At 41.5% G+C, this 12,812-nt stretch overlaps 1 protein-coding gene across 2 annotated transcripts in view; it reads right to left on the reverse strand.

Moving 5' to 3' along the window:
• Window positions 1-12,812, reverse strand: part of LOC143028569 (uncharacterized) — a 131,507-nt gene that overhangs the window by 101,812 nt on the left and 16,883 nt on the right. For both annotated transcript variants that reach the window (XM_076190873.1, XM_076190872.1), the window contains exons 5-12: window positions 7,408-7,533; window positions 6,769-6,876; window positions 6,117-6,236; window positions 3,430-3,546; window positions 2,827-2,943; window positions 1,777-1,896; window positions 979-1,095; window positions 698-811 (exon numbers count right to left, since the gene is read on the reverse strand). In XM_076190873.1, the coding sequence (XP_076046988.1) occupies window positions 698-811; window positions 979-1,095; window positions 1,777-1,896; window positions 2,827-2,943; window positions 3,430-3,546; window positions 6,117-6,236; window positions 6,769-6,876; window positions 7,408-7,533 (939 nt within the window). The remainder of the gene's footprint in view (window positions 1-697; window positions 812-978; window positions 1,096-1,776; window positions 1,897-2,826; window positions 2,944-3,429; window positions 3,547-6,116; window positions 6,237-6,768; window positions 6,877-7,407; window positions 7,534-12,812) is intronic.

The raw sequence follows: 12,812 nt of genomic DNA on the forward strand, positions 1-12,812 counted from the left end.
AAGAGAATCTATATACATAAAAACGGAATTACGGAATTCTGACAAAAGAATCTTTACGAAATATTAATGAGAAAATATTTACGAAATATTGCCAAGAGAATCTTTACCAAATGTTAACAAGAGAATCTTTACGAAATATTACCAAGAGAATCTTTACGAAATATTGCTAAGAGAATCTTTACGAAATATTGCCAAGAGAATCTGCACTCCACTAACATAAAAAAATATTTTTCTAATACGTTAATAATATTACCATGGAAAAAGAAAGTGGTGCTAACAAGAAAAAGAGAACCTTTACGGAATTCTGATAAAAGAATCTTTACGAAATATTAATGAGAAAATATTTACGAAATATTGCCAAGAGAATCTTTACCAAATGTTAACAAGAGAACCTTTACGAAATATTACCAAGAGAATCTTTACGAAATACGGCTAAGAGAATCTTTCCGAAATATTGCCAAGCGAAGCGAAGCGAGCTACGCCGTAGGCCAAGCACACCTGGCGAAGCCAGGTCCGGGTGCCGTAGTGCCGTAGGCGAAGCACCCCTGGCGGAGCCAGGGCCGGCGAAGCCGGGTGCTTGTATATATATATATATTTATATATATATATATATATATATATATATATATATATATATATATATATATATATATATGTGTGTGTGTGTGTGTGTGTGTGTGTGTGTGTGTAAGCCTACCTCATCTATACCAGTGGGACACTGGACCATTCCGTCGCAAGTATTAGATGATTTGAAATAGCATCCTGATCCATCTGGACATTCGTCGAGGAAACATTTGGGGCTGCATTGAATCTGGAAAGATTTAGATTTTAATGAAAACATGTAATGGGAGTCAATGAAAACAGAAGGAAATGTCTCCATGGGCCGTGTGGTATGAGGTTGAATGAAATATAGTACACTTTAATGGTTCAGTGGAAAGCGACGTCGTCGTCATCGTCGCCGAGTGTTGTTCGTCTTACCTCGTCGGAAAAATCGATGCAATCTTTATTCGCGTCGCAACGCTTGTGGATTGGGATGCAGGGGCCATGGCCACATCGAAACTCATCATTGGTGCAGTTTACCCAGGGGCAGTTTTCCTGTCCGTTGTAGATGAAATGAAAAGAAAGAAAGGTGAAAAAACAAACCAAGAACGAACCCTATACAAACAATACGTTCGGTGATGGACCATGCCGCTGTGGATCCCATCTTCCCTCGTCTCAGCTCGTGGGACAAGCTCGAGTTCCTTCCTGCAGAACTGCGCTCTCAGGTAGGGGCCGAAGGGGCGAATGACCCCGGGCATTCAACTGAGGTGTGGGAGGGGTGGGGAGCATCAATCAGAGAGGGAAATGAAATAGATAAAAGAAATAAGATGAATTTGGCTGATTTATATCTAAATCGAATAAAGTGTTTACTTTGTGTTTCATCTGTGTTTACATATTCATAATATCCTCCTTATCTTCAAACCAATACACAATGACAGTTTATAGTTTACATTGTAAACATACATACTAGGTTATATATACATATATATATATATATATATATATATATATACATATATATATATATATATATATATATATATATATATATATATATATATATATATATATATATATACAACAGTACTGGGCATTGGGAACAGTGCAATCTTACCCCTCCAGTTTCACTGCTGCAGTATCAAACTATTTCACTGCTGCAGTGGTTGGGGTGTGAGGGATGCAGTGGCAGCTTTTTTATTCACTGCTGCAGTGGCGAGGGTTGCAGTGTCATCTTACCTCGTCGATTTCACTGTCGCAGTCAGCCTTCCCGTCGCAGCGGTAGGTAGCCGGGACGCACGTGTCCCCGCACCAGAAGAGGGCCTCGTGTCCCCTACACTCCGACTCGGAGCACAACGTCTGCAGAGAATCAAGACTGTGGCCAAAGTCTCTCAAAAAGGAAGAAGGAGTAAATTTTTTTCATTAACCTCTATTTCTATAGATTTTTATCACTTCTCTCACTTCTTCATCGCATCTCATCATCATAGTTTCGGTAAAACTTCAGAATCATTCAAACATGCGTATCTAACATGGAAATTACGTTGTCCAATAGCTCCTAACCTAACTTTAACCATTCCATAGAAAAATAAATGTTTGAAATGCAGAAACGAAAGTGAAGAACATGCTTGCGTGATTCTGGAATAGTACCAGTCGCGAAAGAGCTTTGCCACCGTGGAGGAGATACCACCTGGTATGTTGCTCCACAATTACAGAATACAACAGTGGAAGGAGTCTGACAGCACAACTCTCCCTAACAGTACAGTGCAAGGACCCAGTAAGGAGCTCTCAGATGGGGCACTGCTACCTAGACGCCAAGTGTCCACACTAAATAGAGCAAGATCCAGAGTCGCCAGAACTGGTGACAATCTGGTTAAATGGGGCCTCAAAACCGACCCATCCTGCGAGTGCGGAGAAACTGAACAGAACATTGACCATGTCCTAAGCTCGTGCCCGCTTTCAACCAATTTAGACAACATTGACCTCGTAAAAATTAACCAAAAAACACTTGAATGGCTGTCTGTCTGGCGTGATACGCTATGATGATGATGGTGATATCTGGCGTCTACCATTTCTAATTCAAGTGTTTATTCATGGTTTGATGAAAGATCTGAAAGAAAGAGGACTTTCAATGACGTCATATCGACGATGAGTTGGTTCGTAGTCCAACGTTTCTCTACAATGCAAGGCATAGGGCTAGTGTTTAGTCCGTTGTGATTATATTAAATGATTTACTTAATTTCATTTTCTAACTAAGTCTTATCACTTTATTTGTGAATTACAATATTATACCTCGTCAGAACCATCATAACAGTCGACGACTCCATTGCAGCGCGCGTTGCCTGCCACGCATGCGCCGTACCTGCAGTGGAATTGGTTCTCCGTGCACGTTTGATTGCTGCAAAACATCTGAAAATTTAGGTAAAATAAAAGATAAAAGTGTGTTTGGGTAAGCATGAATTGTGTAAGTGAAATCCACAGACTTTTTCGGTAAAGCAGAAAATCTCTGTCATTTACCATTATCGTAGTGTATGCATAATTTTGTCGTTTACAAGGGAAATAGCTGTCGACCACGAGCTCAGCAGGTGATCCAAGATCATATACTTCCTATGAAATATACCTAGACATTGATATACATAAAATCTGCTGCAGACTTCCTAATTAATAAGATGACACACATGTGGTATGTACATTAGATTTAAATCTAGTTTGAATCTTTAGAACCAGAGCCCCGTAGGAGCCGAGACAATTTTTTCATTTTCAAGCGCTATTTTCGTTCCAAATGTGTGTGTCTGAGATTCTTAATATCAAGTAAAGAATAAAACAACAACAAAATTAATAGAATAAAATTATGTTTAGTCACGACTCCAATTAAAGAAAACGGGAGTGACTCACCTCATCTTTGGCCCGTGAGCAGTCTATCGTGCCATTACATATTGCCTCCTCGATTACACAGGCGTCTCCGTCAGGACATAGCACCTCTCCCTCTGCGCACTCCCCCGCGCATCCAGCCTGTTGATGTCCGAAAACTGTTTTTATTCGACAATTTAAAATTTTTAATAAGGGGTACTGAGATCGAAAAGATATATTTACGCTGGCAGAGACAATGATAATACATGCCTTGCTTATCTTACACTGTCAAAGAAGATATTAATATTATCGCTTGGTTATGCTACTTCTAAAGGCCCCGTCGCACTAATCAAATCGTGGAGAATTCACCACCACCCCGGCGGTCCCTGCAACACACTCAAATTGAGGCTCGCGGGGCACGAGACGCGCGCCACAGTCCTCCCAGGAGTGGTGGAACTGGTGACGCGCGACAGAAGACCCGCCAAGCCGCCTCACTCACCATGTCACAGAAGTCCCAGCGCCACTGGCGTCGCAAGGACCTTATTCATAAAGGACAACGTGTGCCTGTGGCAAGTGAAACATCACCTGTACAAAGGCAGAAATGCCAGGAATGAGCCGAGTAGCATGCGTCATTCACCCACCTGACTCATTGCTGTGGTCAAACGGTGACTCATTGCTGTGGGTGAATGATGTACGCTACTCGGCTCATTCCTGGCCTTTCTGCCTTTGTACAGGTGATGTTTTACTTGCCACAGGCACACGTTATCCTTGTACAGTTCTATCCGTTGAACAACGTCCACACGATGCTATTGTGGCTGAGACATCTGTGTCGTGGTGAATGGGGCGGTTTGATGGATCATCTGTCGCCCGTCACCAATTCACCACTGTTTGGAGCAAGATCTATATACACCAGGTCTAACCGTTTGAGCCGTTCTGCGCAGCTTCTGACGTCATCTGGCTGCTTCCGCTTTCTCTTTGTGAAACACTGAAGAAAACTGTGAAACGCTAAGGAAGACTGGAACTATTATATCCCCCCCCCCTTATCTCTCTCTAGCTCATTGCTATTATCAGTGTGTGTGTGTGTGTGTGTGTGTGTGTGTATGTGTATTTATATACTTGTATTTTACGGGAAGGGGAAATATCGTCGTGTGTGCTTATATGTGTACACGTTCACATGTGTGTGCGTGTGTGTGTGTATGTGTGTGTGTGTTTATATATTTGTATTTTACGGGAAGGGGAGATATCGTCGTGTGTGCTTATATGTGTACACGTTCAAATGTGCGCGCGCGTGTGCGTGTGTGTGTGTGTGTGTGTGTGTTTATATACTTGTATTTTACGGGAAGGGGAGATATCATCTTGTGTGCCTATATGTGTACACGTTCACATGTGTGCGTGTGTGCGTGCGTGTGTGTGTGTGTGTGTGTGTGTGTGTGTGTGTGTGTGTGTGTGTGTGTGTGTGTGTGTGTGTGTGTGTGTATTTATATACTTGTATTTTACGGGAAGGGGAGATATCGTCGTGTGTGCTTATATGTGTAAACGTTCACATATGTGTGTGTGTGTGTGTGTGTGTTTATATATTTGTATTTTACGGGAAAGGGATATATCGTCGTATGTGCTTATATGTGTACATGTTCACATGTGTGTGTGTGTGATTCATCTTGGTCTTTTGGATCACGTATTGAACTCGTGATCGACAGCTATTTCCCTCCCGGAAGAGAGCTCAGAGCTCGTATGTCCGATCTATGAACTCACACGCACATACATCTCCTACTCCCCGCCCACGAGAGTTAGAGTAACGACTCGAAGCGCAGCGATACTGAAAAAAATTCTATCGTGTGTAGGATTCGAACCAGGTACTGCCGATATCTCGGCATGCAGTGTCTGATACTCTACCAACCGCGCTACAGAGTCATATATATTTGAAGAGGTGTGTGTGTATTCATATACTTGTATTTTACGGGAAGGGGAGATATCGTCGTGTGTGCTTATATGTGTACACGTTCACATGTATGTGAGTGTGTGTGTGTGTGTGTGTGTGTGTGTGTGTGTGTGCGTCTGTGTTTATATACTTGTATTTTACGGGAAGGGGAGATATCGTCGTGTGTGCTTATATGTGTACACGTTCACGTGTGCGTGTGTGTATTTGCAGGGAAACAATGAAAATTTACATTTGGCGTAATTCCTCTTCGGTTTGAGTCACAACCCTTAATGGTACAATAAGCCATATTGTCAAGATCTATATATACCGGTATAGATAGATCGTCATTGTCAGAATATAACTAATTGCGTGGAGCGGTGCGAGCGGAGGCAGCAACATGTCCATGCAACGAACCAGCTACAACTAACAGCGATGGGACGCGCGAACCCCACTTTGAGCAGCCAGGAGACGTCACGGGTCCGCTGCGCCAACACTCTCGAAATTCGGTCGGAAGTGGTTAGACCTGGTATATATAGACCTTGGTTGGGAGGACATTGGCGTGAGTCTCGCGCCCGGCGCGCCTCAATTTGAGTGTGTTGCGGGGACCGCCAGGGGCACTTCCCCACGATTTGACGCGCAGTATGACGGGCCTTCACCGTTTGAGCACAGGGCGGGTAAAAGGCGCGTAGTGTGACGTGGTCTTAAGAAGGGAGATGCAGCAAACACCATGAAATATTTTCGTTAGTAACAATAGCATTGGGGTTCACAAACAGGAAATTCAAATTGAAAATGAATCAGAACTAACGGCTCTTACCTCGTCTGCAGCATCACTGCAATCCGCTTCTCCGTCGCACCTGTAGCCACTAGGGACACAGTGGTTGTCAGCTGCGCACCAGAATCGGTCAGGTTCACAGTCCTTTGGAGTGCAGTTCACCTGTGCTCACAGAAAGAAAAGTCATAAGCGCGATGACGTAATGTCGTCTTCGGCTGACATATTTGATCACGTGACTTTGCAACCGTCTTATCAATCTAATATATAAATTTTGAAATATTATCATGAAAATGGCTAAATCACAGGCTGATGATATTTTTCTCATTGAATTTGGGTATTTTCGAGTCATCATTTGAGAAAGGAAGGATTTTTACAGTGAGTGCGAGTGGTTCTTTCCAATTAAAAGTGAGGATGAAGCTGCTTTTTGATACTGTCATTTAACTACTACAAGTCCGTCTAACTATGCTTTTAGTACGTTTGATCGTAGTCCCTAGTATTCATCTATGTTTATGCAAGTTAAACACTAGTGAAACATTTCCATTTTCTTCTACTTCCATTATCCCATGCGGACTGCCAAAGTTTAGGGATCCAAAGTGTAGAGTTTTTATTTATTTCTTCATTTGATTTTTATCTGATCCAGCTTGGATATATACAAGTATATGTATAGATATCTAGCTAATTTGACTGGATTTACCTCGTCATTATGACACTGCTCTCGACCATCGCAACGATAAATTTGTGAAATACACTTCTCACCGCCACACCAGATCTGATCGTTTCTACACGTATGTGGGCAGTTTTCCTGCAAACGAAATGAAAAGAAAAAAGAACAAACAAATATGGAAAATCAGTTTAGCGTGGGAATATCTTTGTACTGACCAAATCAGTGGTAATAGTAAATATAAATCAATAGATAAGAAGATGTAAACAATATAAATCTATAAAATTTTCTAACAATTTCCAATTTACTCTGAAATGTCCGTTATTCAGATGATAGGACAAATGACGCTGAAACAAGTACCAAGTGCTTTTGAAAAAAAATCAATAGAAAATGAGACAATAAATGAATTAATATTAACTACGTCACTCTCGTTGTTGTTAAAGTAAATTAAAGATAAAATAGAAATTAAATGAAAAAAAAAAAAAAAAATATATATATATATATATATATATATATATATATATATAAATGAGTTAGAAATAGATTGAAATAGAAACTTAAAAGATAAAGCTAGAAATATGTCAATGAATAAATAGAAAGAAATGAAAATAGATAAAGCAAAACAAAACAAAATAGATATAAAACAATAAACATAAAGATAAATCGAAATACCTCATCCAAACGACTCCTCTTGCAGTCGACATCACCATCACAGCGCCAAGTCGTCGGGACGCACTTGCCCAATTCCGTGGGACCACACCATATCTCATCGTCTAAACATTTCGCATCACAAAATATCTACAGACCAAGAAATCAAACAGAGAACATTCCATATAATAAGTAAGTAAAAATAGGGTATTATTTTAGAAGTTCACACCCACGCAACATAATAAGAAAATTGAATAATAATTTTACATACATATTTCTTTATTTTTTAGGAATATCCCCTTTTGGGGCTACAGGTAGTAAGGCTCCTAATCCCATCCCCCGTCCCTTGTTTTGTCGCCTTTTACGACTCAAGTGGAAATACTTGGTGGCAGTATTCTTTTGCCCCCACCACAGGGTAAGTAGGCGAAAAAGAAAATGAATATTCAGAGAAATGGTACAGGACAGTAACAAGGGGTTGGGGGGCAGCATAACGGAGGGACAGTCGTAGTATAAAAGTGTCATCATTTCTCTATGTACAGACTTTTCCTCTATCACAGACAAAATGATGTGTGGCTCTGGTCCGTATGGGCGCCCCATATAGACCCTAAAGTATCAACTGCATGCTACTTTGCCACAGTTACATGCAGCCAATACCCCAGACTCGATATTAATTGAGATAAGACAAGCAAGAGATGGCTGGGCAGATTGCGCCTTCTTGGATTTGCAGAAGGCTTTTGACAAAGTACCACACACAAAATTGATAAGAAAAATTGAAATAGTAGTAGGACTATAAGGTAAGATACTGGAATGGATGAAGGATTTCTTAAGTGGGAGAAAAATGAGAGTGGTACTTAGAGACAAAAATTCGAACTGGGAAGATGTGAAGAATGGCGTCCCATAAGGCTCTGTATTGGCTCCTTTAATGTTTGATATATATATATATATATATATATATATATATATATATATATATATATATATATATATATATATATATATATATATATATAAATTATATGGATGAGGGAGTAAATTGTTTTATGAACTTCTTTGCTGACGATGCCAAATCACTAAAGTAAAAACAGAAGATTGCAGATTGCTGCAAGAAGACCTAAACAAAAAATGTGAATGGAGTCAGAGATGCGAGATGAATTTCAACATTAGAAAATGTATAATGAAATTTGGAAAAAGCAAAAACAGAATATCGAGTCAATATAAAATTGGAAACAAAGAAATTAAAAAAGTTGATTCAAAAAGGGACCTGGGAGTAATCATCTCAAGTGACTTGACATCTGATAAACATGTCAATAAATTATTTGGAGAAACTTTTAACTTAATACCCCTGTCACACCTATGCACGGATGCCGCGGATGGACGCGTAGAGAGTGCGGACATGGCGGTACGGAGACAGTACGGATTTTTGTCAATTATAGCCAAAACTGGCGTAGACAGTACGGAGACAAGACGGATACAGCACGGATTGAGCGGCGGATGGTCCAATTTGACGTGATTTCCCGCGGATGGTGGCGGATGCAGTACGGTAAGATTACGGACGTCACGGACACAGTACGATTGGCACTGGAAAGTACGGACCTCCAGGCGCGGAGGCAACACGGAGGCCGCGTATGGAGTACGTAGAGACTACGGAGGCTACGGAGGGAGTACGCATGCAGTACGAAAAGTGCAGATACAGTGCGGATGTATTATTACAGTACGGACAAAGTACGGACGAACGCTAGATTGTCAATGCAGATAGAGTACGGATCGTGGCAGAGGCAGTACGGAGAGACTACGGATAAAAGCGTATACAACACGGATTTTATCTCATCCGCACGGATTATCCAATCCGTGCATTATGTTTCACATATAATATTTGGCTGGCGGATGCCGGCGGATCACGGCGGATGGAGGCTGACATATGCACGGATACCATGGACACAGCACGCATACAGCACGGATCCCTCGCGGATGGCTGCGGATGCTCTATCCGCAGACATCCGCGGCATCCGTGCGTAGGTGTGACAGGGGTATATGATCAGTGAACATGGTCTTCGACTACATGGATACATACATACATATACCAAAGGCTTTTTCCCCCTACACGGGGGGAAGCCAAAAAGAAAAAAGGGATAGAAATCACTCCCACCCATTTCATTTCCTATATATTCCACTCCCCTCCACCCTCCTCCCTCCCTCTTATCTTGGCACCTCCTGGATGACGGGTCATCCCTGCATCCTGTCCACTGCCCTGGGTCAGAAGCAGTGTCGCAAGACACAGCACATCCACAGCAAGGCCGCTTCATAAATTCGGCGACCCCCCCTCTCCGTCCCCCCATGCAGAAAAGGAGAAGACTACATAGATGAGATGGTAAAGTAAATAGTTATTACACTGATAAGACTTAAACTAGAATATGCTACAACACTGTAGGCACCTAGCACAAAGAAGAACATAAAGAAATGAGAAAGAATTCAAAGAGCAGTGACAAAAATGGCACCTACACTGTCAAATTTGACATACGAACAAAGATTGGAGAAATTACATCTGTCAACACTAGAACAGAGAAGAGGAAGAGGTGATTTGTTGACCATTTACAGAATTATGAAAGGGTTGGAAATTCTCGATAGAGACGACTTATCAAAGTGGGACAGAAGAGAAACAAGAGGACACAGAAAGAAACTAAAGAAAGACAGATACAGAAGAGACCTAAAAAAAGAATAGCTTCCCACATAGTGATTGATGTCTGGAACAAACTAAACGGAGAAACAGTGAATGCCAGAACTATACATGATTTTAAGAATAAACTGGATGTGGAGAGATACAAAAATGGGTCACTACAAGCATAGCTCTCGTCCCGTAAAATACAACTAGGTAAATACAGTACCACACAAAAATGATTAAAAAGCTTGAAAACAAAGGAGGAATACAAGGTAAATTACTAATCTGGATAGAGAATTTTTTGTATGGCAGAAAATGAAGGTAGTACTGAGAGTAAAGAATTCAACGTGGAAAATGATTAGTAGAGTTCCACAAGCATCGATACTGGCTCCAATAATGTTTGTTATTTATGTGAATGACGTGGATGAAGATGTGGATTGTTACACGAGCTTCTTTACAGATGATGCTAAATTGTTGAGGAAAGTGAAGACTGAACCGATTGTGAATCACTACAGAGGGACCAAACAACACTTGGAAATAGAGCCAAAAGTGGGAAGTAGACTTCAACATTGAAAAATGTAGTATAATGGATTTTGGAAATAGTTAAAAAAAGAATATCAGGACAATATAGAATTGGAACAAAGGAAATAAATAAATTGGGATCTGAAAGAGACCTGAGAGTAGTTATCTCAAATGACATGTCCCCTGATAAACAGATAAATAAAACTATTGGAGAATCTTATAACTTGCTAAGATCAATATAGGTGGCTTTTATCAATCTAGATGAAGAAATGGTTAAAAAAATACTAGTGAAACAAATAAGGCCTAGACTGGAGCATGCTGTAATACTATGGTCACCCAAGTACCAAAAGGAATATAAAGAAAATTGAATGAATCCTGAGAGTAGTCATGAAAATGGCCCCAAAACTTTCAAACCTGTCATATGAGGAGAGCCTGGCTAAATCAAAATTACCAACTTTGGAACAAAGAAGAGAAAGAGGCAATCTGCTGACCATTTACAGATTCATGAAAAACATAGAAGTCCTTGATTGAGAGGACTTGCTTTGGGATAAGAGAAATAGAGGGGGGCATGATAAGAAACTCAAAAAGGATAGTTAAAGAAACTCAAAAAAGGATAGTTATAGAAGAGACCTGGAGAGAGAGAGAGAGAGAGAGAGAGAGAGAGAGAGAGAGAGAGAGAGAGAGAGAGAGAGAGAGAGAGAGAGAGAGAACTGGACAAAGATGGGTCACCACGACCATAACTCCCGTTCCCATAAGATACAACTAGGTAAATGCACAGAGAATGAATGGTTTGATGTAAAGGTGGGACTTCGTCAGGGGTGTGTTGTATCACCCTGGCTGTTCAATCTTTACATGGATGGGGTGGTGCGAGAGGTGAATGCAAGGGTAGTGGGTCAGGGGTTGGAGATGATAAAAGAAAATGGAAAAAAGTGGGAGGTGAGCCAGCTGTTGTTTAATGACGACACTGCGCTTGTAGCAGGATCAGAGGGTGGATTGAGGAAGTTAGTGACAGAGTTTGAGAAGGTGTGTGAAAGAAGGAAGCTGAAGATAAATGTGGGCAAAAGTAAGGGGATGAGATTTACAAGGGGAGAGAGTGACAGTAGGCTGGAAGTGAGCATTAAGGGGAAGTGCATAGTTTCAGATACTTGGGTGCGAATATAACAGGAAAGGGAGGTGGGGTTGGAGGTAGAATGTAGATTGAGAGAAGCGAGTCAATTGTCTTGGCGGATTAAAAAGTGTAATGAGAAATAGACATCTGGGAATGGATGCTAAGAGGAGGTTATATGAAGGAGTGATTGTGCCAACAGCAATGTACGGGGCAGAAACATGGAACATGAGAGGAAGAGAGAAGGAGTTTGAATGTGTTTGAGATGAAATGTCTGAGAAGTATGATAGGGGTTACTAGGCTAAATAGACTGAGAAATGAGGAGGTGAGGAGGAGAACAGGGGTGGAAAGGGAACTGGGAGATAGGGTTGATGAAAGAGTATTAGGATGGTTTGGACACATGGAAAGAATGAGTGAAGAAATATTGGTAAAAGAAGTGTGGAAGGCGGAGGTGGAATGAATGAATATGAGGGGGCGTCCTAGGATGAGATGGGTGGATGGGGTGTAAGGGGCTTTACAAAAGAGAGGAATGTCTGTTGAGGAAGGACAGGAGAGGACAGAAGATAGGGGTGAATGGAGAAGGGTTGTGTATAGATGAGACTGTGATGCATGATGGGGAGTGGGTGGGGGATGGGGGTGAGGAAGTATTTATGAGAAAAAGAATTGACGCAGCCCGAAGGGATTTCTCCCCGTCTTCTCCTTTTATGCATGAGGGGACGGAGAGGGGGGGGGTCGTCGAATTTATGAAGCGGCCTTGCTGTGGATGTGCTGTGTCTTGCGACACTGCTTCTGACCCAGGGCAGTGGACAGGATGCAGGGATGACCCGTCATCCAGGAGGTGCCAAGATAGGAGGGAGGGAGGAGGGTGGAGGGGAGTGGAATATATAGGAAATGGAATGGGTGGGAGTGATTTCTATGCCTTTTTCCTTTTGGCAACCCCCCGTGTAAGGAGGAAAAAGCTTTTGGTATATGTATGTATGTATACATACATATACCAAAGGCTTTTTTCTCCCTTATAAGGGAGGTAGCCAAAAAACAAAGACATAAAAACTACTCCCACCCATTCCATCCCCTACACACTCCACTCCCCTCCACCCTCTTCTCTCCCTCTTATCTTGGCACCTCCTAGATGACGGGTCATCCCTG

This window comes from Oratosquilla oratoria, chromosome 9 (genome assembly GCF_046742065.1).
Source record: "Oratosquilla oratoria isolate Oo_2021 chromosome 9, ASM4674206v1, whole genome shotgun sequence".
Classification (NCBI taxonomy): Eukaryota; Metazoa; Arthropoda; class Malacostraca; order Stomatopoda; family Squillidae; genus Oratosquilla; species Oratosquilla oratoria.